This window comes from Vitis vinifera, chromosome 1 (assembly GCF_030704535.1).
Source record: "Vitis vinifera cultivar Pinot Noir 40024 chromosome 1, ASM3070453v1".
Taxonomy (NCBI): domain Eukaryota; kingdom Viridiplantae; phylum Streptophyta; class Magnoliopsida; order Vitales; family Vitaceae; genus Vitis; species Vitis vinifera.
Window position 1 is genome coordinate 7,600,316 of NC_081805.1, and position 26,205 is coordinate 7,626,520.

At 31.4% G+C, this 26,205-nt stretch overlaps 2 protein-coding genes and 1 long non-coding RNA gene across 5 annotated transcripts; 2 read left to right on the forward strand and 1 right to left on the reverse strand.

The window, feature by feature from the left end:
* Positions 1-2,657: 2,657 nt before the first annotated feature.
* On the forward strand, positions 2,658-5,356 carry LOC100854164 (disease resistance protein RPP8-like). Its single transcript, XM_059736305.1, has 3 exons — positions 2,658-2,720; positions 2,829-3,692; positions 4,595-5,356. Exons 1-3 carry the CDS (start codon positions 2,658-2,660, stop codon positions 5,354-5,356), a joined length of 1,689 nt encoding a protein of 562 aa, XP_059592288.1.
* Positions 5,357-8,044: 2,688 nt separating this feature from the next.
* LOC100245885 (L-tryptophan--pyruvate aminotransferase 1) lies at positions 8,045-12,509 on the reverse strand. 3 transcript variants are annotated; one of them, XM_059739661.1, is made up of 6 exons: positions 12,230-12,509; positions 10,770-10,954; positions 10,200-10,503; positions 9,200-9,480; positions 8,561-8,850; positions 8,045-8,469 (listed from the first exon to the last, which is right to left on the reverse strand). In XM_059739661.1, the coding sequence occupies exons 2-6, from the start codon at positions 10,904-10,906 to the stop codon at positions 8,249-8,251; spliced, it is 1,233 nt and encodes a 410-aa protein (XP_059595644.1). In that variant the 5' UTR covers positions 10,907-10,954; positions 12,230-12,509; the 3' UTR covers positions 8,045-8,248. The 3 variants fall into 3 exon arrangements, with proteins under 3 accessions (XP_059595644.1, XP_010646493.1, XP_059595643.1); XM_010648191.3 differs by having other exon boundaries at positions 10,770-11,026; positions 12,230-12,445; XM_059739660.1 differs by having other exon boundaries at positions 10,770-12,503.
* A 5,105-nt stretch (positions 12,510-17,614) lies between these two features.
* LOC132254316 (uncharacterized) lies at positions 17,615-21,499 on the forward strand. The gene is made up of 2 exons (XR_009466572.1): positions 17,615-20,692; positions 20,768-21,499. It is a non-coding gene; the product is annotated as an uncharacterized LOC132254316 (long non-coding RNA).
* Positions 21,500-26,205: the final 4,706 nt, after the last annotated feature.

Sequence of the window (26,205 nt, forward strand, 5' to 3'; positions counted from 1 at the left end):
CGGTGTATTCATGTAAACTATGATTATAATAGTTCTTTAAGTGAAACTTGATATTAGCTCTTGTAAAGTTAAAACATATCAGTTAAATACACAATAGGAGTAACTCAAAGATTGTAGAGGTAGTTTTAAAAAGCTGATAACTTTCACCCTGTTAAATTATGGACACCAAGACTTTACATGAGGCCATTAGTGGTAAAGAGTATGAGCCTGCTTACAAAACAAATAGTTCATCTACAAACCATATAGCAAACACTTGGTAATGTTGTAGGCCATCTTTTATTTATAGTTGCTACTCATGTTGCATGTAGTCAAGAGATGACTTCAAATGGTCTCAATTAACACAAGGAGAGCCTAGCCAATTTGCATTACATGATTGAATAAAAACTAATTCAGGTTTTGGGCAATTGCAATAGTATGTCAAAACTGTTGGTTTTGAAACCAGATAAATAAAAGAAAAACGGAAGCCAGAAAAACTTTCTCAAAATTTTTTTTTCTCAATGATCAATACTTGTATTAATTTAATGAAATATCAAATATAGGTAATTTAGAATTGTACCTTGCGATTAGGCTGATAAATTTGAACTCCACCAAAAAGATCTTAGAATTCCAAATCCTCTAAAGCACCATGGATCTTTCTTTAACGTTCTCCAAATAATGATGAACTCAAAATGAGTGGGCGTTTTTTTTTTTTTGTTTTTTTAGGTTTTTATATCACACAACTTAATATCTAGAAAACTTGTATTCTCATCCCATCATCCGAAAAACATTGAGAAAAAAAAACTTTTAATACCACGAAGAAAAAAATAACTAACATATTTTGAATTTTGAAAAACATGGGAGAGAATATCTCTCCCCATGATCCCCACTTAAAAAGTGTTTCTTAGGGAATACAAGTAAGTGTGGTCTTCACCACATTGTATCAAAAAATATTTTAAATAATCAAATTATAAAATAAATAAATCAAATCAAGATTGTGTGAAATTAATTTAGAATTCAAAATTCCAAACTAATAAAATCAACCCAACATAAAAAAAAATGTTCATATAATTTTAATAGAACCGTTGAGAGGAACTATGGACATTATAATTTTAAGCTCCAATAATTTTGACAATTAATTAACAACTTAATTAAAAAATCAAAATTATTAATTCCAAAATTACTCCACTAAAAATTTGGAATTGCACTCTTAAAATTATAAAATTAAATATATTCAAAGGATTTGAATTGCCCATTGATATAGTCACTACATATGAGTCAATCCTCCATAAACGGTTCATAATCAAAGCTAGGTTTTTCCGTTAACCTCTTTAATTATATCTTTCTCCTTAAATGCCATTGGTTCTCTAATGAATAATATATTTATGGTCTAATCATAAATTGAGCGTTCTTATCATTCAAGGCCCGAACCAATACTTATGGGAACCGTCCATCTGACTTCTTAACGAAGGAATGGATTTCATTTTGTATATTAATATTCCCGGCTATTTATTTTATTATACTTCCAATACACCAAGAATTTGACACTATATATTTGTGTCATTACCCGGTATGTCAAAAAATACAATACAATAAATAGGAGTCTATTAATCACTCAGAATTAAGATAATGCATATATGACCATCATTGATTAATATTGAATGCTCTATATTATAACGGAATTTATCAGAGATTCATAATTAATCGTGTTCCAGTCTGATATAATCAAATTATATAAAGCGCTTTCATTCCAATAATCTCATTATTAACAATTCGGATAAGATCATTTCATTCAGAATGTAATGAACTGCGTTAGTAACTTTAAATTAAAGATCCCAACTTTAATTTTTAATTACGAACATATTAGATTATTTTACTTTAAATATTATCCTCCTGTATATAATACTTATATACAATATTTAAAGTTACAATTAAATAATCTAGGGTTTTCGATATTTATAAAGCATCTATAACATGCATGCAACAATAATATTGAAATAATTTCTTAAAAAATAAATATTAATAATCAGCAAAATAAAAAAAAATCTCATTTGTTTATGGGCACATATTCCAACAAAAACCATGTGGTTCCCTTAACCCCACAACATAACTAAACAACAAGCTCCACAATTGTCATGTGCTTAATGTTTAATTTATTATAAATAATATAAAAAAATTAAATAGAATTAAAATTAGTTAAAAACTTATAAATTTTAAAATTATTTAATATTTATGTAAAAGAGAAAAATAAGTGAAGTAAGTTTTAAAAAGTATATAAAAACATTTTATTAACTTTAGTATGTTTTTTAATTTTTTAATTTTCTTGTATTTTTCATCTCTATTTTCTTTCTCTTCTATTTTTTTTTTTTTTTTTGGGGTAAAATTTTAGAGAAAACCGAACAAAAGCAAAATAATTTGCTTTCTTAACTAAAATATAAGCTCCATCCAAAACCATAAATTCATATAAAAGACGCAAGTCTCTCTCATTCTAGGGAGGGTTGGATACATTGTGTGACTTAAAAACTTTTCTTTCCTACTTGTCATTGTCAACCCGTCTTAGTGGTATTTAATGCCTTGACTAAAGGGGAAAAAATTGTGTGTAAGGCCAATAATTCTAAATAAATAAAAGGAAAATTTTCCGTGGCTCTTTAGGGGGAGCACGCCGTATCTTCAGGCAGAAAATGGGGGCAGAAGCTTTAGTGAAATTCTTGGCACAGAGACTGGATTACTTGTTATCCAAAGAGGCCGAAAACTTTTCAGGCCTGAGCGGACAAATCCTGCAGCTGAAAAGCAAACTCGATGAAAGCGGATGTTTCATTCAAACTCTGGATCGAAGCAAATATGGAAATTAGTCTGTTCGGCAATGGAGCCGGGAGCTAAGGGACACCATCTACGATGTGGAAGATCTCGTGGATCAGTTCATTACTGGGGCAAATGTCTCAGATGAGTCTGAAAAGGCTCTCTTGATCATCCGTTGTGGGAGTGATTTGGAGAGTATCCAAGTACGCCTCACCCAAATCTTGGATCGAAAGCCGCAGTGCGATACATCCGCTTCTTCAGCAGGAGGGGGCCATGGAGAGAGCTCTTCTAGCTTAGTTGATCCAGGTGATCAATCTTTAGCCTTACTGGTGTCCGAGTATATGAGTTTACCGTATTACCTTAGGTCCTGCTTGATGTACTGTTGTGTCTTTCCTGTGAAATGTGGGCTAAGCAAAGGAACATTGTCACGGATCTGGATGGCTGAAGGTATCATACAAGCGAAATCAGGAGAAATTCTGGAGGATGTAGCTGAAGAGTATATTGAGAAACTAGTTAGCCTTGGTTTGCTTGAAACAGAACTGGACTGCAGAATTGAATTCAAAGTTCCATATCCACTTCACCGATTTTTAGTCGATGAAATGATGGAAGAAAACTTCATCATTGCCTGTTCACATTCAGAACCTATTATCCCCGCCACTGCTGGTCATGTCTCCATCCACAACTGTTGGAATGATGCAATACCAAACTTGAACGATCTTCCGATTCGTTCACTGTTTGTTGTTGGGATAAGATACTGGGAACACCCGAAATTTACATCCTACGGACTCAAGTATTTGAGGGTGCTTCACTTAGAATGGATAAGGAATATGGTGAAGTTACCAGGTGAAGTCGGAGATCTAATACACCTAAGGTTTCTGGGTCTAAAGAAGTCCAGATTTAGGGAGCTTCCTGAGAATGTGAGTAATCTTTGTAGCTTACAAACATTGGATACTAGATCCTGTAGGGACCCCTCCCCTTGGGAAACACGTGGCACGCAGCTCATGGTGACGCGTGGCACGTGCTATCAGCCGGACCATCATCATCCGGATTCTCCTAAAGATATGCATGGTGCGACTATCCTATCCGGAACCCCTCAAGGAAAGGCAAACGACGTTTCAGCTTCTCCTATCCAAGGAAGAGCAAACGACGCTGGCAGAGCGTAGACACCCGGATAGTCTCCACAACACATCCGGATAATCAGCATGATCCATCCGGATATAAATCGTCTGGATGGTCAATTAAAGTAAAGCGAGTCTTACACGCAATCACAACAAGCAGCCATGACCCACATCCCATCACCTGCAGAATGAGAAGACAAGAGGAAGTGACAGCAAGTCACTTCCCACGATCATTCTACATAATCACTTCCCACGATCTCTGACAGCCGCATCACCTACCATGGTCTCTGACAGCCATTCGTAGGATGATAATGCTCCTACTAACACCTATTGTCATCATCACAACAGAAAATATCTCCTCACCATTAATGAGAGGAACAGTACCCCTGAAGCTGTATATATATGACTTCACACGAAGAAGAAAGGGATGATCTCCTGGTAACCTCTTGATACCTAGTAAAAGACCAACTGCCTCATATATCTTACTCTCTTACTATGGCTAACAACATCATCGGAGGGTGCATCCGGACACCCTGTCCGAATGCCTTTTTGCAGGTACAACCACTGAATCAAGAACCCCTTGTGTGTTGAGAATCGCGTGTCCATCCATCTAGCAGCAACGTGGACCACCGGATACGCGAGGTGACAACAGATCCTGTTCGATATCGTCATTGTCAGATGGGTTATTGAATTGTCTACAGTTGAGGCACCTCTTAATGAGCCGATGCGATTTACCAATAGGTATTGGGAGATTAAAAAACCTCCAGAGTGTCAAAGGAGTTTATGCTCGTGGCAGCATTTCGAGAGAGTTAGGTTGCTTAACCCAGCTCAGGGAACTTGGGGTGGTGTTGAATGATTATGACGTAGGTGAACTGTCTACCTCTATCATGAAGATGAGCGGCCTTTTGTCCTTGACTTTAAGTGTTGGCTCAATTTTTGATGATCTTCTAGACACTTTGGAGCCATTTTCACCACCACCATTCCTCAGAAAACTCCAATTAGAAGGCCGTCTAGTTAGTTTACCTGACTGGCTTAGTTCAACCGAAAATCTTACTAAACTAAGATTAGGCTTCTCCCATCTATTTGAGAACCCTAATGCAGTGCTTCAGTTTCTCCCCAATTTGAAGCAGCTTACTCTATGGCAAGCCTACAATGCTAAACAAATCGGGAAAGAATTCTGCCCGGTAGGTGGGTTTCCAAAGTTAGAGGTGCTTGTCATCGCTTCAAACAACCTAGTAGAGTGGACTGAGATTGAAAAGGGGGCTCTGCCCAGCCTGAAATACCTGCACTTCCACTGCTGCTCTAGGTTGATGATTCTTCCGGAAGGATTGCAGTATGTGACTACACTACAAAAACTCTCTCTTTTTCCTTTGCATGGGGATCATGCCCGAAGATTAGATCCTGAAAGAGGTATAGAGCACTACAAAATCAAACACATACCGGAGGTGCGATTTTTCGAATAGCCATAAGCATGCAAGTCAGCTGGGAACCTATGCTATCAATCTCGTTCAATCAGGTAACCGTCATTTCCGGAAGGCCATGATTGGTACACTGCTATGGAATGTGAATGGCTATCTTGTTTCATTCCTATTTCTTCTTAAATAATAATGAATTTGTCAATTTGGTATACGATTAGTTATTTCCATTTTAATAGTAAAGAGTAATGGAAAAATAAATAAATCTGACTTGTATACATAATTTAGAATATATATTTTTTATTTTCATTTTAAAAAATCTCTCATACTACATATAGATTAAAATAATTTTTTATTTTCATTTATAAAAAACCATCTTTTGAGAATTGTTTTTTTTCTTCTTTTTTTTATTTAAAAAAAAGCAAATAAAGTAAGACATGATATTTTTCTTGTTTGATTCTCTCTCCACCCACCAATACCATTACAAAAAATCTTAAAATATGATTTTTCTTTGAATTATATGGGTTTTTATAAATTTCTTTTAACTTTTCCATTTTTTTATTAAGTAAATACATTCTATACCAAGCTACACTTGATAGAAACAATTTTAAAAATAATTTGAAACTAAAAAATTGATTCATAAAATGGTCAAATTAACACTAGAAAGTTACGTACCTAAATTCATTTTGAGTGACTTTACTAATTTTTTCTATGATCATGAATTTATGAATTTTTTCACTGGGCATAAATAGACTTCAAATTAAGCAAAAAACTATTGTGTTAGATTGGTTAACGGTTTTAGTAATTTTTAAAAATAATTTTAAGCCTAAATAGTGACCTAATAAATATAAAAAATTTATGGTAAAAAATTACTTTATAATGATTTTTTTATTTTTTATGGGATTGTATTTTTTAGATTTTTTAAAATAGATTATTATAAAAAATTATTAATTTTCAATTATTATTATTATTTTTAACAAAATATATAAATCAATTATGTCTTTATGAGGATGCTAATATCCATATTTTTATTATATTTCTAAAAAGAAATATAATTTATTATTTTGTTATAATATTAATATTTATATTTTATTAAAAAGTATTTATTTTTTTAATTTATTTATAATTACAAAAATATATTTATTTTTAATAAGATTTAAATTAAATTTAACTTATAAGATATAAATTAACGGTGATATGATTAAAAATTAAAACCCTCACAAATAATTAAAGTTTTCACAAATTGCTTTAAATCTTTACAAAATTTGCAAAAATCCAACATGGGGATCATGGTCGAAAGCCTAAGGTAGTTTGAGTCTTTTCTTAAGTTGAGCATAAGAAAAGCACAAACATACTAGGGTTTTAGTATGATAAAGACCTTTTTATGTTTGTTGGTGGTATGAAATGATATCATAACTCATGGAATAACTTTTTTGACATTTTTAAAGGTTTTAACTCAATACATCCGGTTTCGATTGGTTTGAACATTTATTAGATATCACATTTATTTTGAATTAAATGTAAGATGAATGAAATATGAAATGAAAAATATACCTGAAATATTTGATGAAATTTCAAATCAATGGAGACTAAGTGTATTATTCCCGAAAAATTTGAGAGAAAATGTTGGAGAAAAAAACATACATATAAAAAAATATTAGAAAGAAAAAAATAATAATAATAAAAAAAACAAATTATCTTTATTGGCTATTTTAGACTCATTTTATTTATTTTAATTTATTAATATACATATTAAATAATTTAAAATTATATAAATTTTTAATTATTTTTAATTATATTTGACTTTGATCGATATTTTTTATAGGGTAATTAAACATGAAAAAAAATTTCCTTTACATTTTATTTTCTTAGTAATTTTTAGAAATCAAACATAACGAAAAGAAAAAATATACTAAGAAAAAAAAAATAAATAAATATAATTAAAATTGGTTAAAATTTTATATATTTTAATTTATAATAAATAAAATAATATATAAAATTAATTTATTGGTTTTGTTTTTTTTCTTTCACTTTTTCTCTCTCTGTTCTTTCGTTGTTTATTCTTTCATATTTTTCCAAAAACCAAACATATAAAGTGCTCTGAAGAATCTGTTGCATCTCACCTATTGACGGGCCCGGCAAGGTGGTTTCTTAAGTGGGTTTCACTGAATCCGCCACCTTAGTTGAGTATGAAGGGAGGTTAAGGCCGAAGAGAAAAGTGGTTCTGATCTATCCATTTGAAGGAGATGCTGGGGATTGGGGATTTGCATGGGATCCTCGTGAAGCAATCTTCTAAACCATCTACTCATTTGGATTAGCAATGTTTCTTAGGGCAATCTGATTGGTTGGTGAGAAAAAGAGGAGAAAATAAAATGCATTTTCGGTGTTTTATTTTGGTGTCTTAGGGGGTTTTGGATGTGAAATGAGATTTAGGATTTTAATTGCTTAGAGAAAAGGCATTTGGTTCCCAGAAAGATGGGACAATTTTGAATTTTTTTGTTTTGGATTCTTGAAAGAACAAGAGAAATATTATCAATCGAAGTTTGTTAGGTTATCTGTGTCAGTTCTATATATTTCAGGAGCTTTGTCTTCTTGTCACATTTTGCGTGACTCTCAGCTCAAGAGTTGGCTCACTGTGTGGCCGATGAGGGTATTTAGCAAGACAAGCAATCAAAGAGGATATTTTGTAGATCTTTGGATAATTAAATGATACTAACCTTAAGAAAAACACAAGAATAAGGAGAAGGAAAAGAAGTCTTATTATGATGTAATGTCCGATCCAAATGGGTTTACATCAGGGAAACAGAACTGTTCATCGAACCCCATTAGATGGATCTAGATAATATATTGCAGCTACTCTCAATTTTCTTTAACAGCTGGCTTCAAAAAGCTTTCAAAATAAACTAGTACATTCATCTTATTTGCTTCCTCTCCGATTCATCAGATGTAATTTCCATTTCCATTACCATTACCAATAGTATCTTGAATAGATGATAACCTCTCCAAGAAGAGGTTGAACGTCTCTTCATCGCCCAACATACTGACTCTAACAAGCTTTGGATCAGAACCAAATAGTCTCCCACCTCTCCCCATAATCTTATATCGTCTGAGAAAAATCTCCAAGTCCTCAATGTCATTGTTGCACTTCAACCATGCAAAGGCTGTTCAGAGGGGGGAAAATGATATGCTTATTGTAGGCCTTCTGCGGAATACCTAGTTGTATACATATTATTAAATTATAAAGTGCATTACCAGGATGTGGTTCAGTGTCTTCACCGCTGAATTGGCAATACTCTTCCATATACTTTGGCAGACTGAAGAGTCTGCTACGACTGATAACCTCTCTGAACTTTGTCCATCTTTCAGCCATGAGGCTTTTGCCATATTGGAAGAAGTTGGCCCCAATGCATTGGCTGCTATCAGATACCGCGCCGAGTATTTTAGCAGCACGATGCTGAGATTCTCTTGATACACCAATTGAGTTAAGCTCAATGTATTTAGTCATCTTTATAGCCACGTCCTCATCCTTCACCACAGCCCACCTTGAAAAAGAAAAAAAGAAAAAACATGGAAAAGACTTGTTAAAAGTTTGATGTAATGGATGTCATTTGCTCTTCTTTGAGGTCTTGATCATTCACTCTCCCTACCAACACAGTTACTTAAAGAAGTGCTGAAAGGGCGGCCTTTTACATTTTCCATCTTTTTCTTGCTAAAAGACATTTTTCAATAGGTACAAAAAATTTGAAGTTTTATCTTTTCCACTTCCATGATCTTGACAGTAAAAGCAAGCAAGTTTGTTGGGAGATGACAGCAAGCTAAATAAGCAGGTCATGGTCATATTAAGGAACATATAATTAAAAAAAACAAATTCCTTCAATTAGAAATACTTACCCAATTCGAGACCCTCCATGTCCCGTACTTTTGGAAAATGTAAACAGCATAATATCATAGTCGGCCTGAGCAGTAATAGGTGTATATTGTGGCCAATAATAGGCAAGATCATGAATGAGCTTGCCGTCATTTCGGTTCACCACGGGGCCTCGAACTTGACCATCTGGATTGTTGGGCATGGTGACCAGCTCTAGGTAAGGTCCTTCCTTATCAAATGTGTATGCATCACCAGCCCATTTGTACAGAGCTGAGCGCAAGAAGTTAGTCTCTTCTGGGTATGACTGCAACACAAATTCCAAATCCAACCATGTAAAGAGAATCGAAAGGGAAGACAACTTATGCGATATCTTTTACTTCATCCCAATCGAGAAACTCATGTTTTTAGTTAGGATTCCAAAAGGATTAATCAAAGGCTTTGGCATCAAAATCGAGTTGATGAACAAATCAACACTCACAAGTTTATTTTGTTTAACATATAAGCTAGGTAGATGCAACGAACGTAAGTATAAAACTTGTTCAAATCTGAGACAGCCTTGATCTCAGGCCTCTATTTGAATCTCGCGAATCTTTATGCTCAAGAGATTCTATCTACTTGGATAAAAGAACACAAGAAAATCCTTACAAAATATCACTTCATATTTATAAGCAATTTTGAATAATTTTTTTTTTAAAAATTAGTTATTCTCAGTATTCTCTGTGGTAAACCTTTTGAGTTATCATTGGCTTACTCAAGACAGAGATAAAGTTGAAAGAGGAAGCAAGGCCATGTTACCATGCTACTTTGGCAGCCCAAACACATGATCATGAATTTGTTCCTTGTTTACTGCTAAATCAAGGTGGCCTCGGCATGAGACATGACTTGGTTGCTAAACTATACGTACTAATACAGTTGTTGCATTGTTTGATTGACTTAAGACCCAAATCATGAATTCTGAATTCGTGATCCATATTTTAAGTCAAACTAAAACAACAGTGTGTGTGTGGAGGGTGTGGTTCTCACCGAATAGTATGGAACTGCAGAAACAACATTCACGGACTCAGGCCCCCCGGGAGAGGTAAGAGCGTAGAGCGTGGCCTGAAAGAGCTGAGTCGAACCTGTCCCCACCACGATATACCGATCGTCCGTTGCTGCATTCCCAACCGTACGATGTAATTGTCTAATTGCCTCCTCCAGTTCTTTCTCTAGAAACCAGCACACTTTTCCAACATCAGTCAGGTAACTCATAAAATCGCAGCTGTCGATCGTCACCTTACATTTGTCACCCACGCTTCGCCAGAAAGGCTTGAACCCCGTTGGATCCCCACTGTTTCAAATCCAACAGTTACACCATATCAAATTGTTTGTAAGGACAACTTATGGAAATTATTAACACTGCATTGAATTTAGACCGCTGAAATTTCAGGCCCACGACTGTAATATTTTAACCACGTATCATCCATTAGTATAGCACAACTTCAACTCAAACACTGTTCCGGTAGCTTCAAATCATAAATCTAGACAAATTTAATCTTGTAAAAAGAAACAAAGAGAAAGATGAGAATACGGAAGGGAGAAGCGAGAGAAACTTACTGTGAGAGAAGGATAAGAGGACCGGAGCAGAGATTGGACCTTGTGCCATTGTCTTTAGGCTCAGTTGGCAATGCATATCTGCTAGTGTGAGACACCGCCGGCTCTTCTCTAGCCACCTTCATGGTCATTGTCGTCATCTTCTCTGTTTCTCTGTTTCTCTGTTTTAAGTTTGCTGTCAATGTGAGCTGCGTACAAGGCTTCTAAGCTCTTAAAAGTAGGTTCCAGGATTTCCAAATACAGTAGATGTGTACTTATTTCTTTGAGAGGTGAAATGTAGTCAGTGAACAAATTTTAGACCCAACATTATTGGAGGATGTTTTTCTCCTTTTTCCATTTTTAAATTTATGAGAGATTAGTAAATTACTTAAAAAAGATTAGGACCGTTATGGTAAAAAATTTTACTTATCCAAAAACATAACTCATTCCGGACATAATTTAAATTTATGAAAAAAGGATTAAAAAATTAATTGTAAATTTAATAAATTAACAGATTAAGAGCTCATAATGGTATTAAAAAAAGGGCATATACGGTAATATAAATCATTAGGTTATTTGATTAAAAAGGCAGTTGAAAACCCAATTTTAAAAATATGACTTTTTTTTTTTTTTCGTCATATTTTAACAAAAATACTCTCATTCTTTTATGGTAAATATAATCATTTCTTTTAAAGCTTATATGTAAATTCGAGAATAAAAAATTATATTTTGAAATTCTATCTTTTTTAAAATTCACTTCAATGAAAATTTTAGGTTAAAAAACATATTGCATTTTATGAAACTCCATATTTTGGATTTTTTAAGGAATTTTTTTTTCATTTTCTCTTAAATAGAATTTCCCTTATAAAACATTATTTTTAATAGACATTTAAATAAATGATAGTATGTTGTAAATAGATTTCTATAAAATAGAGTCTTATCTTGAACCAAATTAATAAAAATCCGAACCAATTAGAAATAAGTTTGTGAAAAAATGGAAAGCATATTTTTTTACTAAAGCCAAACCTCTCAAAAAGAGTGTTTCATTTAAGTATGAGAGGTGCTAGTAATATTTTCTTTACTTGCTCTTCCGAGGTTTATTAGTCAATGGGGTAATTTTCTTTAGGTTTATTTAGGATTGGGTAATTTTTGGTTTTTTACTCCTTTTTTTCTTTTTGTGTTTTAGTTGGAAGCTAAAATTGAAATTAAATTTCATAATTTTTAAAGAGTAATATTTATATTATTAAATTTTTATTAAATATAAAGCAAATTTTTACTTAAATCAAAAAATAAAATCGAAAAACCATTGTTGAGTAGCTAATCCCTAGAAAGGGTGAACAGGTGAATTTAAAAAATTATTAAATAGGGAGTTGAATTTTTAACCCAATTTTAACTTACGAGAGATATCAATGATTAATCACTATAATCAAAATAATAAAAAACCATAGGTCTAAGACCTCAAATCTAAATTCACATGGATTTACCTGATTGTTTTACTTTAAAGACTTAATCTTCAGAACCTACAACTTGATCTACGTCTGTGATGCAGCAATCTCCCATTGTTTCAACAATTGGAAGCAAATACACCTTAGTATCATTGAAGGGATGTAGTCTTCAAACAACCTAAAATTCAATACTTTGAATCTTTTTTGAGATATTGGAAATGAAAGGCAAGTTAAGTTAAGTTTCCCTCAATGTGTCTCTTGAAAAAAGCACACATTTAGGTAAGTTATATATTGGAAAAAAACTAGTGAACTTAGAATGAATTTAGAAATTTAGAAACTTAACAATTTAAAAAAATTTGGAAAGATTTTATATTTTAAATAAAAAATGATTTGGAAAAAATTTCTATTTAAAAATTCTTTCCAAATTATTTTAATTATTTAGAAATATTTTGATTTTTAAAAAGATTTGGAAAGACTTCGTATTTTAAATTAATATAGATTTGGAAAAAATTTCTATTTAAAATTCTTAATTTAAATTTCTTTCCCGATTATTTATATTATTTGGAAAGATTTTCATTTTAAAATTCTTAATTTGAAATTCTTTCCAAATAATTAAAAAATATTTCATGTTTTAAATTAATTTAGAAATCATATTTTACTAAAAATAATTTAGAAACTTATGAGTTTTAAAAAGATTTGGAAAGATTTCATATTTTAAATTAATATAGATTTGGAAAAAATTTCTTTTTAAAGTTCTTAATTTTAAATCCATAATTTAAATTTATTTCCAAATTATTTTTATTATTTGGAAAGATTTTCCTTTTTAAATTCTCAATTTAAAATTCTTTCCAAATAATTAAAAAATATTTCATGTTTTAAATTAATTTAGAAATCATATTTTACTAAAAATAATTTAGAAACTTATGAGTTTTAAAAAAATTTGAAAAGATTTCATATTTTAAATTAATATAGATTTGGAAAAAAACTTCTATTTAAAGTTCTTAATTTTAAATCCTTAATTTAAAATTTCTTTCCAAATTATTTATATTATTTGGAAAGATTTTCCTTTTTAAATTCTCAATTTAAAATTCTTTCCTACTAATTTAAAAATATTTCATGTTTTGAATCAATTTAGAAATCATATTTTACTAAAATAATTCAAAAACTTAAGATTTTAAAAAGATTTGGAAAGATTACGTATTTTAAATTAATATAGATTTGGAAAATTTTTCTATTTAAATTTCTTTCTAGATTTTTTTTATTATTTGGAAAGATTTTCCTTTTTAAATTCTCAATTTAAAATTCTTTCCAAATAATTAAAAAATATTTCATGTTTTAAATTAATTTAGAAATCATATTTTACTAAAAATAATTTAGAAACTTATGAGTTTTAAAAAGATTTGGAAAGATTTCATATTTTAAATTAATATAGATTTGGAAAAAAAAATTCTATTTAAAGTTCTTAATTTTAAATCCTTAATTTAAAATTTCTTTCCAAATTATTTATATTATTTGGAAAGATTTTCCTTTTTAAATTCTCAATTTAAAATTCTTTCCTACTAATTTAAAAATATTTCATGTTTTGAATCAATTTAGAAATCATATTTTACTAAAATAATTTAGAAACTTAAGATTTTAAAAAGATTTGGAAAGATTACGTATTTTAAATTAATATAGATTTGGAAAATTTTTCTATTTAAATTTCTTAATTTAAATTTCATTCTAGATTTTTTTTTTTATTATTTGGAAAGATTTTCCTTTTTAAATTCTCAATTTAAAATTCTTTCCAAATAATTAAAAAATATTTCATGTTTTAAATTAATTTAGAAATCTTATTTTACTAAAAATAATTTAGAAACTTATGAGTTTTAAAAAGATTTGGAAAGATTTCATATTTTAAATTAATATAGATTTGGAAAAAAAAAATTCTATTTAAAGTTCTTAATTTTAAATCCTTAATTTAAAATTTATTTCCAAATTATTTATATTATTTTGAAAGATTTTTCTTTTTAAATTCTCAATTTAAAATTCTTTCCTACTAATTTAAAAATATTTCATGTTTTGAATCAATTTAGAAATCATATTTTACTAAAATAATTTAGAAACTCAAGATTTTAAAAAGATTTGGAAAGATTACGTATTTTAAATTAATATAGATTTGGAAAATTTTTCTATTTAAATTTCTTAATTTAAATTTCTTTCTAGATTTTTTTTTTATTATTTGGAAAGATTTTCCTTTTTAAATTCTCAATTTAAAATTCTTTCCAAATAATTAAAAAATATTTCATGTTTTAAATTAATTTAGAAATCTTATTTTACTAAAAATAATTTAGAAACTTATGAGTTTTAAAAAGATTTGGAAAGATTTCATATTTTAAATTAATATAGATTTGGAAAAAAAAAATTCTATTTAAAGTTCTTAATTTTAAATCCTTAATTTAAAATTTATTTCCAAATTATTTATATTATTTTGAAAGATTTTCCTTTTTAAATTCTCAATTTAAAATTCTTTCCAACTAATTTAAAAATATTTCATGTTTTGAATCAATTTAGAAATCATATTTTACTAAAATAATTTAGAAACTTAAGATTTTAAAAAGATTTGGAAAGATTACCTATTTTAAATTAATATAGATTTGGAAAATTTTTCTATTTAAATTTCTTAATTTAAATTTATTTCAAGATTTTTTTTATTATTTGGAAAGATTTTCCTTTTTAAATTCTCAATTTAAAATTCTTTCCAAATAATTAAAAAATATTTCATGTTTTAAATTAATTTAGAAATCATATTTTACTAAAAATAATTTAGAAACTTATGAGTTTTAAAAAGATTTGGAAAGATTTCATATTTTAAATTAATATAGATCTGGAAAAAATTTCTTTTTAAAGTTCTTAATTTTAAATCCATAATTTAAATTTATTTCCAAATTATTTTTATTATTTGGAAAGATTTTCCTTTTTAAATTCTCAATTTAAAATTCTTTCCAAATAATTAAAAAATATTTCATGTTTTAAATTAATTTAGAAATCATATTTTACTAAAAATAATTTAGAAACTTATGAGTTTTAAAAAGATTTGGAAAGATTTCATATTTTAAATTAATATAGATTTGGAAAAAAACTTCTATTTAAAGTTCTTAATTTTAAATCCTTAATTTAAAATTTATTTCCAAATTATTTATATTATTTGGAAAGATTTTCCTTTTTAAATTCTCAATTTAAAATTCTTTCCTACTAATTTAAAAATATTTCATGTTTTGAATCAATTTAGAAATCATATTTTACTAAAATAATTCAGAAACTTAAGATTTTAAAAAGATTTGGAAAGATTACGTATTTTAAATTAATATAGATTTGGAAAATTTTTCTATTTAAATTTCTTTCTAGATTTTTTTTATTATTTGGAAAGATTTTCCTTTTTAAATTCTCAATTTAAAATTCTTTCCAAATAATTAAAAAATATTTCATGTTTTAAATTAATTTAGAAATCATATTTTACTAAAAATAATTTAGAAACTTATGAGTTTTAAAAAATTTGGAAAGATTTCATATTTTAAATTAATATAGATTTGGAAAAAATTTCTTTTTAAAGTTCTTAATTTTAAATCCATAATTTAAATTTATTTCCAAATTATTTTTATTATTTGGAAAGATTTTCCTTTTTAAATTCTCAATTTAAAATTCTTTCCAAATAATTAAAAAATATTTCATGTTTTAAATTAATTTAGAAATCATATTTTACTAAAAATAATTTAGAAACTTATGAGTTTTAAAAAGATTTGGAAAGATTTCATATTTTAAAGTAATATAGATTTGGAAAAAAAATTCTATTTAAAGTTCTTAATTTTAAATCCTTAATTTAAAATTTCTTTCCAAATTATTTATATTATTTGGAAAGATTTTCCTTTTTAAATCATAATATTTAAAATTCTTTCCTACTAATTTAAAAATATTTCATGTTTTGAATCAATTTAGAAATCATATTTTACTAAAATAATTCAGAAACTTAAGATTTTAAAAAGATTTGGAAAGATTACGTGTTTTAAATTAATATAGATTTGGAAAATTTTTCTATTTAAATTTCTTTCTTGATTTTTTTTATTATTTGGAAAGATTTTCCTTTTTAAATTCTCAATTTAAAATTCTTTCCAAATAATTAAAAAATATTTCATGTTTTAAATTAATTTAGAAATCATATTTTACTAAAAATAATTTAGAAACTTATGAGTTTTAAAAAATTTGGAAAGATTTCATATTTTAAATTAATATAGATTTGGAAAAAATTTCTTTTTAAAGTTCTTAATTTTAAATCCATAATTTAAATTTATTTCCAAATTATTTTTATTATTTGGAAAGATTTTCCTTTTTAAATTCTCAATTTAAAATTCTTTCCAAATAATTAAAAAATATTTCATGTTTTAAATTAATTTAGAAATCATATTTTACTAAAAATAATTTAGAAACTTATGAGTTTTAAAAAATTTGGAAAGATTTCATATTTTAAATTAATATAGATTTGGAAAAAATTTCTTTTTAAAGTTCTTAATTTTAAATCCATAATTTAAATTTATTTCCAAATTATTTTTATTATTTGGAAAGATTTTCCTTTTTAAATTCTCAATTTAAAATTCTTTCCAAATAATTAAAAAATATTTCATGTTTTAAATTAATTTAGAAATCATATTTTACTAAAAATAATTTAGAAACTTATGAGTTTTAAAAAGATTTGGAAAGATTTCATATTTTAAAGTAATATAGATTTGGAAAAAAGATTCTATTTAAAGTTCTTAATTTTAAATCCTTAATTTAAAATTTCTTTCCAAATTATTTATATTATTTGGAAAGATTTTCCTTTTTAAATCATAATATTTAAAATTCTTTCCTACTAATTTAAAAATATTTCATGTTTTGAATCAATTTAGAAATCATATTTTACTAAAATAATTCAGAAACTTAAGATTTTAAAAAAATTTGGAAAGATCGTATTTTAAATTAATATAGATTTGGAAAATTTTTCTATTTAAATTTCTTTCTAGATTTTTTTTTTATTATTTGGAAAGATTTTTCTTTTTAAATTCTCAATTTAAAATTCTTTCCAAATAATTAAAAAATATTTCATGTTTTAAATTAATTTAGAAATCATATTTTACTAAAAATAATTTAGAAACTTATGAGTTTTAAAAAGATTTGGAAAGATTTCATATTTTAAATTAATATAGATTTGGAAAAAATTTCTTTTTAAAGTTCTTAATTTTAAATCCATAATTTTAATTTCTTTCCAAATTATTTTTTATTATTTGAAAATATTTTCCTTTTAAAATTCTTTCCATATAATTTAAAAATATTTCATTTTTTAAATTAAAAATATTTGGAATGGCTCAGGATATATAATAATTTCATATATATGATTGTGCATTTGCTGACTAGTACCAAACAAAATTCGCTAACTAGTACCATTTGTTGGATGTTGAGCAAGAGTCTCGGACTATGTAGTTGATTGTGCATTTACATTTGGTCAATGTCGTTGATTGCATGTAGCAATAAATAAACATTGACTTTTAGATGTAAATGTCGTCTAGGTTGTTGCTCAGACACTAGGTGTGACTATCCATTTGCTCAATGCTTGAAATCTTCGGCTGTGTTGGTTGGTCCGTCTATAAATCCCAATTGGCTTGGTCTGTCCATTATGTTTGGTATTCAGAAATGAGGAAATCTCTTTCCTTTTGCGCTAGACAGAGCTTGTTTTGGTCTAAACAGATTGATCTTAGACTGATCATCTACTTACCTTAAATGAATTAAGGGTTTTTGATTTGGAGAAGGACATGTGGAGGAAAACCCCCCACAATGCCCTCTTAATTCGTCTACCTCTATTTGGATGAGTAGCCGATGGGTTGAGGCAAAACGAATTATCTGTCTCTTCAAGTTACTTGGGCACTTAGGAACATGTGTCATTTGGGGCGACAATGATGGGTTACATCTATTAAGGTTGGCTGTTAGGCGGAACACCTTTTTGGGAAGCATTTCCAGGTGGCTTGTCTCTTGGGATACCTAGGTTTTTGGATCCCTATAAATAGAGGGTTTCCACAACTTTTGGGTCACTTTTTGTCATTTTCCTGTTTTGGAGTTTCTCTGCTCGCACTACACCTTCGTTGTCGCTGCATCTGCCATCGGTCGCTCTTCGCCTTCTTTATCGTCGTCCTTAGGCTTGCTTCTGGCATATTTCTTTTCCTCTAGAGAGCGCTCATTCCTGACTCTGGTAAGTTTTCCACCGCTCACATTTCCTTCTGTTTGTTGTTTTTCTTTAAACCGCATCGACGATTTTTTGGTTTTGAGAGAAAATGGACACCGTGGAATCTAGATTCTAGGGTATTTTTTGGTGTTTTTGCTTTGGAAATAATGATTGTGCCGATGGTCAAACTTAGGGTTTTTCGGCTTTTCTCTTTTGTTCCTATGTTGTCAGTGCATTCGACATCGATTCATGTTTTTTGTCCTGCTGCCATTGCGTTGGGATGATGGGAACGATTCTCCATTTATTTATTACCTAAAGGACTTGCTCTAGCTAAGGGACTTGTTCTACAAGTTTTGGTAGCCAATCCGTTTAGATTTGGACTTGGGGTCCGTCTAGGTTTCTTGTTGTAGTGCTGAGGCAATGCTGAAAGATGAATGGGTTGGGTGATCGGTTTTGATAACTGCGTTGTCTCGAACAGGTTTCCACACGAATTAGATCCACTTAGCATAATGCCAAGAGAAGGAGTCACTTCTACCAGCGAAAGCAAAATGCCTCAGCAAAGTGGATAGAAAAACACTAGAGTCGGGTGCCTCAGACGAGAACATCCAGTTAGTGTCCTTTCTGAACGGGAATTCTGGGCTCGTTTCCATATTCCAGACAATATCCCGATCCAACTAACAGATGGCGAGACTCTATCCTCTACTGACCTTCCCAGCAACATGATGTATTTACAAAGAAACAATTCGCTATTGGGTTTCGTTTACCTATTCCTTCTCTCTTCAAGTAGTTTCTTCATTTCACGGAAATTCCTTCGGCTTTTCTTCATTTGAATGTTTTCCGGGTGTTGATGGGATGTAGTGTACTAGACATGCTCTTCCAGTTGAATCTCTCATTGTTGGAAGTCTTGTTCATTTATACTGTCAAGATAAGCTAGAAGGAAAGGTTCAGCTTATCTGCTTATATTATTTTCCTTTAGCTGGTGACTGGTCTTCTAGATTCATATAAAGGTTTGGAAAAGGGGCATGTCCTAGTTTCTGGTCCTTTGAGTGGTTCGTCTGAGAGACCAGACAGAGTTTTTTCTCCATAGCGTTTATTGGAAATTCCGAGTAAGATACGTTTTTGTTACTTTTTTTGTATCTTGCAGTTATTTCTTCCTGGCTGTAAATTTACTAATGATCTCTCTGTTTGTGTATTACATGCAAGGAGGGGTGGAGACGTTTTATAGAGTGGGTGGAAAAGGCTTCCTTCACCCAACTCAACAAGTTATTTGAGATAGACACAACTGAATGAGCTTATAAGGTTTTTCTATCAGATAAGAACTTGTTAGCGCTGATCTACAATCCCAAGTCGTTCATCATCCCCGTATTTTCACGTCTAGCTCCCCCGTCTTTGGTGCTTGGCAAACACTTCATATTAAAGGATTTGCCCTTCTACGAGGTTGCTCGTCTAGTAGATTCTGAGGCATGTCAGGCTCATTTAGAAGAGTGGGAGATAAAATGTCAAGATGGGACATTGAGGCAAGCTCTGATTGTTGGTTGTCCGTCATCCAGTTCCGTTGTCCATTCTTCCACTTAAAAGAAGAAAAAACCTATTGCTTATCCTGTCTAGAGGGCGAGGACTCCGCCTTCTACATCTCCGTCTTCTTCATCATCTTTATCTTCTTCATCTTCTAACGACGAACCAGAAACAGGGGTTGATTGAGTAGTACCCCCTATTATTTGTGAGGAAGAAGAAAAAAAGAATATGACTTCCAAATTGAGGGTTGGATTTTGTGAGAGACAGCTTAAGCGCCTGTTCGAATCCATTGCTATCAATCCTACATCCTCCAAGAAAGCTTGTCCAGAACCTGTTTCAGCTCCTCTGCCCATGCCAGTACCTCTGACTACTACTGCGGTTGTCACTCCTAATCCAGATGAGAAACTTCCATCTGCTGATGATATTGTTTATCACGATATGAGGATACCCTTCGTCGTCCGGAACAAACTTAGCAAAGAATCGTTCAAGTACATGACTTATTCTTCTCTTCGTCCGAAGTCAACCTATATTCCCAGTCGGGATGAGGTATCTGAAGCGGATCTCTTCCTTCACCGAAAAAAAAAACCCCAGTACAAAACATGAGAGTGCTCTTTCTTGCTACTTAGTGGATCCTAGTCGAGATAGATGATAATCCCAGTCAATCATTCACGGCACGACTTTCGTACGATAATCCGAATACCGCTATTGCCCACATTATCCATATGCAAGACTACATGGCTTTTGAAACAACAGAAGTGGTAAGTCATCTCATCATTTTCTACTTAGTTTGCCTTTGCCTCTCGTTTTACAACAATTTCTCTATTGCCCCTCAGGTGATAGCTGAAGTCTGAAACCTTATGTGGCAGCACACTCACCTTTTCTACTAGTTGGAAGTAGTCGAGACCATGAGGGCATATGTTGCCCATAACATAAACGAGAATGAAGATCTCCTCGCCAACTTGGAGAAGGCGAAGAGTGAGGTCGCTGTTGCCCAGAAGCTTGTTGAAGAGGGAGTTAGTTTGTTGAGGAAGGTCGAAAAAGAAAAGGAGACGGTGTAGGCTAAAACTCGTCGACTGGCTAAAGAGAAAGAAACTATGGCGGCCGACAAGAAGAAAGCTGAAGAGAAGGTTGTCCCGTTGAGGGAGAAACTGTAATATCTCCAAGTGGGGTTTGCCACTAAGAAGGAAGACTTAGCGGCAAACTACCAAAAACAGGTGGATGACATTTTCTTCTACGACTATCGATGTATGAAGAAGCATGGCATCGCCCAGGATACTCTCAACTTTCCTTCCGATGATGAGGACAAGTTTCTAGGTGGTCCTGCCTAGAGGGGGATGACATGTTTTAAGATGCAGTCCTTCTGGTGAGTAGACTTGATATATATATATATATATATATATATATATATATATATATATATATATATATATATATATATATATATCGGCTGTGGCCTAGACTGCTAAATTTGTAAATACAATGGATGTTATTAATTTGAATATACTTGTTTTAGCCATTTGTTTCTCATATATTATTTTTGTAAGCAAACTTTATTAATAGTACTACTTTAAATTGGCTCATTCCATGGGCAGAGCAGAGGTACGTCATCTCGTGTTTGAATATGGTATGCCCTTGAGTCTCCAACCTTAGTTACAACATATGACCCTTTCCAATTAGCTTGAAGCTTTCTGACCCCTATTTTGGCTATGTTCTCAAAGATTTTTCTAAGGACTAAAGTTCTTGGCCGAAAAAATCTTGGTCGTGCCCTTTTGTTGTACTGAGTGATCGCTCTCTGATGGTAAGAAGTCATCCGGATAACTACATCTCCTCGCATCTCATTTGCCCAATCCAGTTGTCTTATGAGTTTTTCATCATTGTCCATTTGATCTTGCACAATTGTTTTGGTAGTAGTGTGGACCCGCATTTTATCATGTGCGCTCTCACTCGATCGGCGAGACTCGCTTTCTATTTGTGAAAAATTAATTTTTGGAAAAAATTTGGAGTCGCCACTTATTTTATTTTTATTTTAAAGGGAAAATAAAATAAGAAAGAAAAACCCTAAAATGTGACTCCATAATTTTTGGAAAAAGCATGTCTTTGAGAAACCCGAGTCTAAGTCCGAGGATCAGGTTACCTATTGGGAATGTACCTTTAAAAGGTAGCACCCTTCTAAGCCCTCTAAAGGTCTCTACTAACTAAGTTAAGGAGAATGTGGCAATTAATCGGTTAATTATGGATACCTAAGTAGGCTAGGTGGTTCCAAAAAATAGCATGCCAAACAAGATCAAATCATAATAAAGGAAGGTTAGGATGCGTACCCGGACCGCTTCTCAAGCGCTATCATAAAACATCAATGGTTAATTTAAACAATATATCATCCAGCATGTATTTTATTAGAAATAATCAAACAATGAAACATGTATATCAGAACACTCAAGCATTATTAGACATAAGCATTATTTCACAATGACAAGCATATTCACAAAATTCAGAAAGTAGGTGATAGAGGACATACCTGAATAGCATAGATAATTTGTAACGTGCTTCCTCAAGTTGTAAGGGGTTAGATAACAAATAATAAAATATAGAAATCCTAGCATGCTCGTTATCTAATTAGCATAGCAAAAGTGATCAAAGTATACAGAATCATCAATTATCACATACATCTTGTATATAATTCCTAAAAAATAAATAGACATGATTTCACCAAGTGTCAAATGTGGCAACAAAAATAAATTTTGAAAAGATTTTCTTATGTAGGGGTTTCACCAATTCCCCAAATTAATATACACGAATTTAGCTTAAAATTGTCCCATTTATGTGGGACCACAAGCTTGGGTTCATGTTGATTTAAAACCAAAATTTTCATAAAAAAACGAGAAAGATGCGAACTGATCAAAACATGGTAGCACATTATTTAAGAAAATGAGATTTTGATTCTAAGAACTCTAGATGAATTTTTTTTTAAAAATGATTTTTTTAAGGGATCTTTTAAGAATAGTGTTATGTTTTTTTAAAAATAAAAGAAATTAGTTTGAAAACAATAAAACATATGAATCAAATACCAAGCAAAACAAAAGAAATCAAAATCACAAAGTAGAATTTTTGACAACCGAGAAAATTGAAGTGGTGAGATTGGAGGCCAGTTTTCACTATTTTCCGATAGCCTCCGAAAATTGAATTTGACAAAGGATGACAAAGTGATAAACCGAAACCTTAGATCTTACAAGCACTGAAACTTTAACAACATTTAATCTTAAGATAAACTTAATCAAGCACTAAATATTATGTGACCTTTAAAATAGTACAAACGATACGTATCAACTAATATTGACGATTTGGAGTCATAAATTTAATCTAAACAAATGAATAATAAAAAAACAAACACATAAAATAAATAAAATTAATCAAAAACTAAAATGAACTATTTTTAAACACAAAATGACAACATGGGGATAGATTAAACTAATAGCCTACATTTTGTCCCTATACATGCTGCATTTTTTTTTTTTTTTTTTATGCCAAACCGTTTTGGTAATTCACCTTTCCCAAAAAAAAATCACATCCCTTCTAATCAGTTTCTCAAGAATCCGCTGAAAATTTCTTCCCTCTAGACTTGCTCCAATAGTCGTCCATTTGGTAAGTTTCCTGCATAAACATGAAATTATTAGATTTAATAAATAAATAAATAAAAACTCATTTCATGCAATTATAAAATAAAATAAATAAACAAAATACGAATAATAATGAAAATAATGAAATAATATAAATAAATCAAAACTCACTTAATCTTAAAAGCAATCAATAAAATAAATAAATAAAGAAAAACAAGAAAACCAATTTATGTGAAACTAAACCTTGAAAAGTGTCTAAATGGGCCTAAAGTGATGCCTAATGGGCCAAGTGTGGTGCCTAAGTGGGCCCAAGGTGCCTAAGGTGGCTATGTGAGCCTAAGTCTAAATTAGAGTTGCCAAGAGTCACAATGGGGTTAAATGAACTCCTCAACCAAAGTCCCCGAGGTGGCTTAGAAAAGATAGGCTACACGAGTATTAATGGGCCACCAGGGAATTGCTATAAACGACATGTGCGAGGAAGACAAAATAGAGGGTCTACAAGTAGGCATGCCAATTTCAGTTGGAATAACAACCTCCATCCCATAAGCAAGAGCGAAAGGAGTAGCTCTTGTTGGCCATCTAGATGTTGTTCGGAAAGCCCATAAGACTTCAAACAGTTTGTCCACTCATTTTCATTTGGCTCATTCCAACATTTTTTTCAGTGCATTCAGTAGGTTTTTGTTTGTCGTCTCCGTTTGTCTGTTACTCTATGGATAGCGAGATGTTGAATACAAATTCTTGATGTTTAACTCTGAGTAGAAAGTTCGAAAGACGAGACTATCAAACTATGACCCATTTTCTATAACAATCACTCATGGAACTTCGAATCGACATACGATGTTTTTCCAAATGAACTTGGATATATTCTTATCTTTGATGTTGGCATAGGCTTTTGCCTCCACCCACTTGTTGAAATAGTCGGTTGCAATGAGCAAAAACTTCTTCTGCGTTGTTGTCATAGGCAAGAGGTCAACTATGTCCATCCCTCATTGTGCAAACGACTAAGGACTTGTGACCGGGTTGAGAGCTTCAGAAGGTACATGGAGGATGGGAGCGTGTCTTTGACATTGATCACATCTCTTCTACCTGTATACAGAGTCTGTGTGTTTGCTTCATGTCTTTTAGTAATTCCCCATTCTGGAGGTATTTCACGATGTCATGCATCTAGTTGGAGTTCACTTCATTGGTATTACACACTGGTTCAGGTGTGATTGAGAGTGTGGCTTTGAGGTAGACGAGCAACATCATTGCTTCTTTTATGGGGAGAATGGTAGCTATTTCGACCAGTGCATTTGTCTTCACGTTCTCCTTTCGTGGTACCCGTCTAACAACCCACTTGTCCAAATTTTTCAAGCGATCTTCCACCATGGCGAGGTAACGAGCCATGCGTTCATCCTTTGTTTCATACTCTTACTGAATCTATTTGATAATTAGTTGAGAGTCACTTCTGATTTCCAACTTGGTTGTATCCAGCATTAGGGTAAAGTCTAACCTAACTAGGACAACTTCATATTTTGCTTCATTGTTGGAGGCACAAAAACTGAGACGGATAGTTTGCTCCACCAATTCCCTAGTTAGTGATTATAGGATCAGACCTACTCCGGATCTAGACACTTTGGAGACTCCGTCTACATGAAGTGTCCACCATTGCTTTCCAGGGTGATCAGCCGGATGTGCTTGTTTTTTAGGGAGTTCAGCTATGAAGTCGACCATAACTTGTCCCTTCAATGATAACCTTCGTTGATGCTTGATTCCGTACTCACTCAACTTGATGACCCACTTCAACATTCGTTCCGATAAGTACGGTTTGTACAAGATAACTCGAAGTGGTTGGTTTGTGAGTACGGTCACTTGATGAGCTTGGAAGTATGGACAAAGCTTTCGAGCGACATCCTTTAGTGCTAGAGCGGTCTTTTCTACCTGGGAATATCGAGTCTCAGCACCTACCATTGCCTTGCTCATGTAGTAGATGAGCCTTTGCACTTTGTCATGTATTTGACGAAATAGAACAACACTGACAATGTAGTCAGATACAACTAAGTACATATAAAGTTATTTTTTGGACTTGGGATTGCTTAGGATGAGTGGTTCAATGAGGTAGTGCCTGACTACCCCGAATGCCTGCTCATATTTGTTAGTCCAATCGAACATGCTTGCTCTTTTGAGTGTGAGGAAGAAATACCTCAGCTTATCTATGAAATGGGCTATGAAACGTCCCAAAGCTGCGAGACGACCTGTGAGGCGCTGTAATTATTTCTTGTTGTTTGGAGTGGGTGTTTCGAAAACGACTTTCACTTGAGTCGGACTAACTTCAATTCCTCTTTGGGTTACCATAAACCTTAGAAACTTCCCTACGTTGACACCAAATGCACACTTAGTTGGATTGAGTTCCATGTTGTATGCTCGCATAAGACGAAATGTTTCTTCTAGGTGCTAGGTATGCTCAGCTCGAGTTTTGCTCTTTACGACAATGTCGTCAATGTAGACTTCCACAGTTCGACCGATCAGAGACTTGAAAATTTTTGTCATCAGCCTCTAGGAGGTAGTACCAGCATTATTGAGTCCGAACGACATGAATTTGTAATAATACAACCCTTATAGTGTAACAAGGGTTGTATTCTCCTCATTCGACTGGAACATAGGGATTTCATGGTATC

What these genes read in the sequence shown, in the direction of transcription:
- LOC100245885 (XM_059739661.1), bottom strand. Translation starts at nt 10,906, where the DNA reads ATGACGACAATGACCATGAAGGTGGCTAGAGAAGAGCCGGCGGTGTCT. An exon ending in CCTCTTATCCTTCTCTCACA is followed by an intron (nt 10,504 to 10,769) that starts GTAAGTTTCTCT and finishes GATTTGAAACAG; the next exon opens with TGGGGATCCAACGGGGTTCA. An exon ending in AGACACTGAACCACATCCTG is followed by an intron (nt 8,470 to 8,560) that starts GTAATGCACTTT and finishes CCCTCTGAACAG; the next exon opens with CCTTTGCATGGTTGAAGTGC.
- LOC100854164 (XM_059736305.1), top strand. Translation starts at nt 2,658, where the DNA reads ATGGGGGCAGAAGCTTTAGTGAAATTCTTGGCACAGAGACTGGATTAC. An exon ending in ATTACTTGTTATCCAAAGAG is followed by an intron (nt 2,721 to 2,828) that starts GCCGAAAACTTT and finishes TATGGAAATTAG; the next exon opens with TCTGTTCGGCAATGGAGCCG. An exon ending in TTAGGGAGCTTCCTGAGAAT is followed by an intron (nt 3,693 to 4,594) that starts GTGAGTAATCTT and finishes AATTGTCTACAG; the next exon opens with TTGAGGCACCTCTTAATGAG.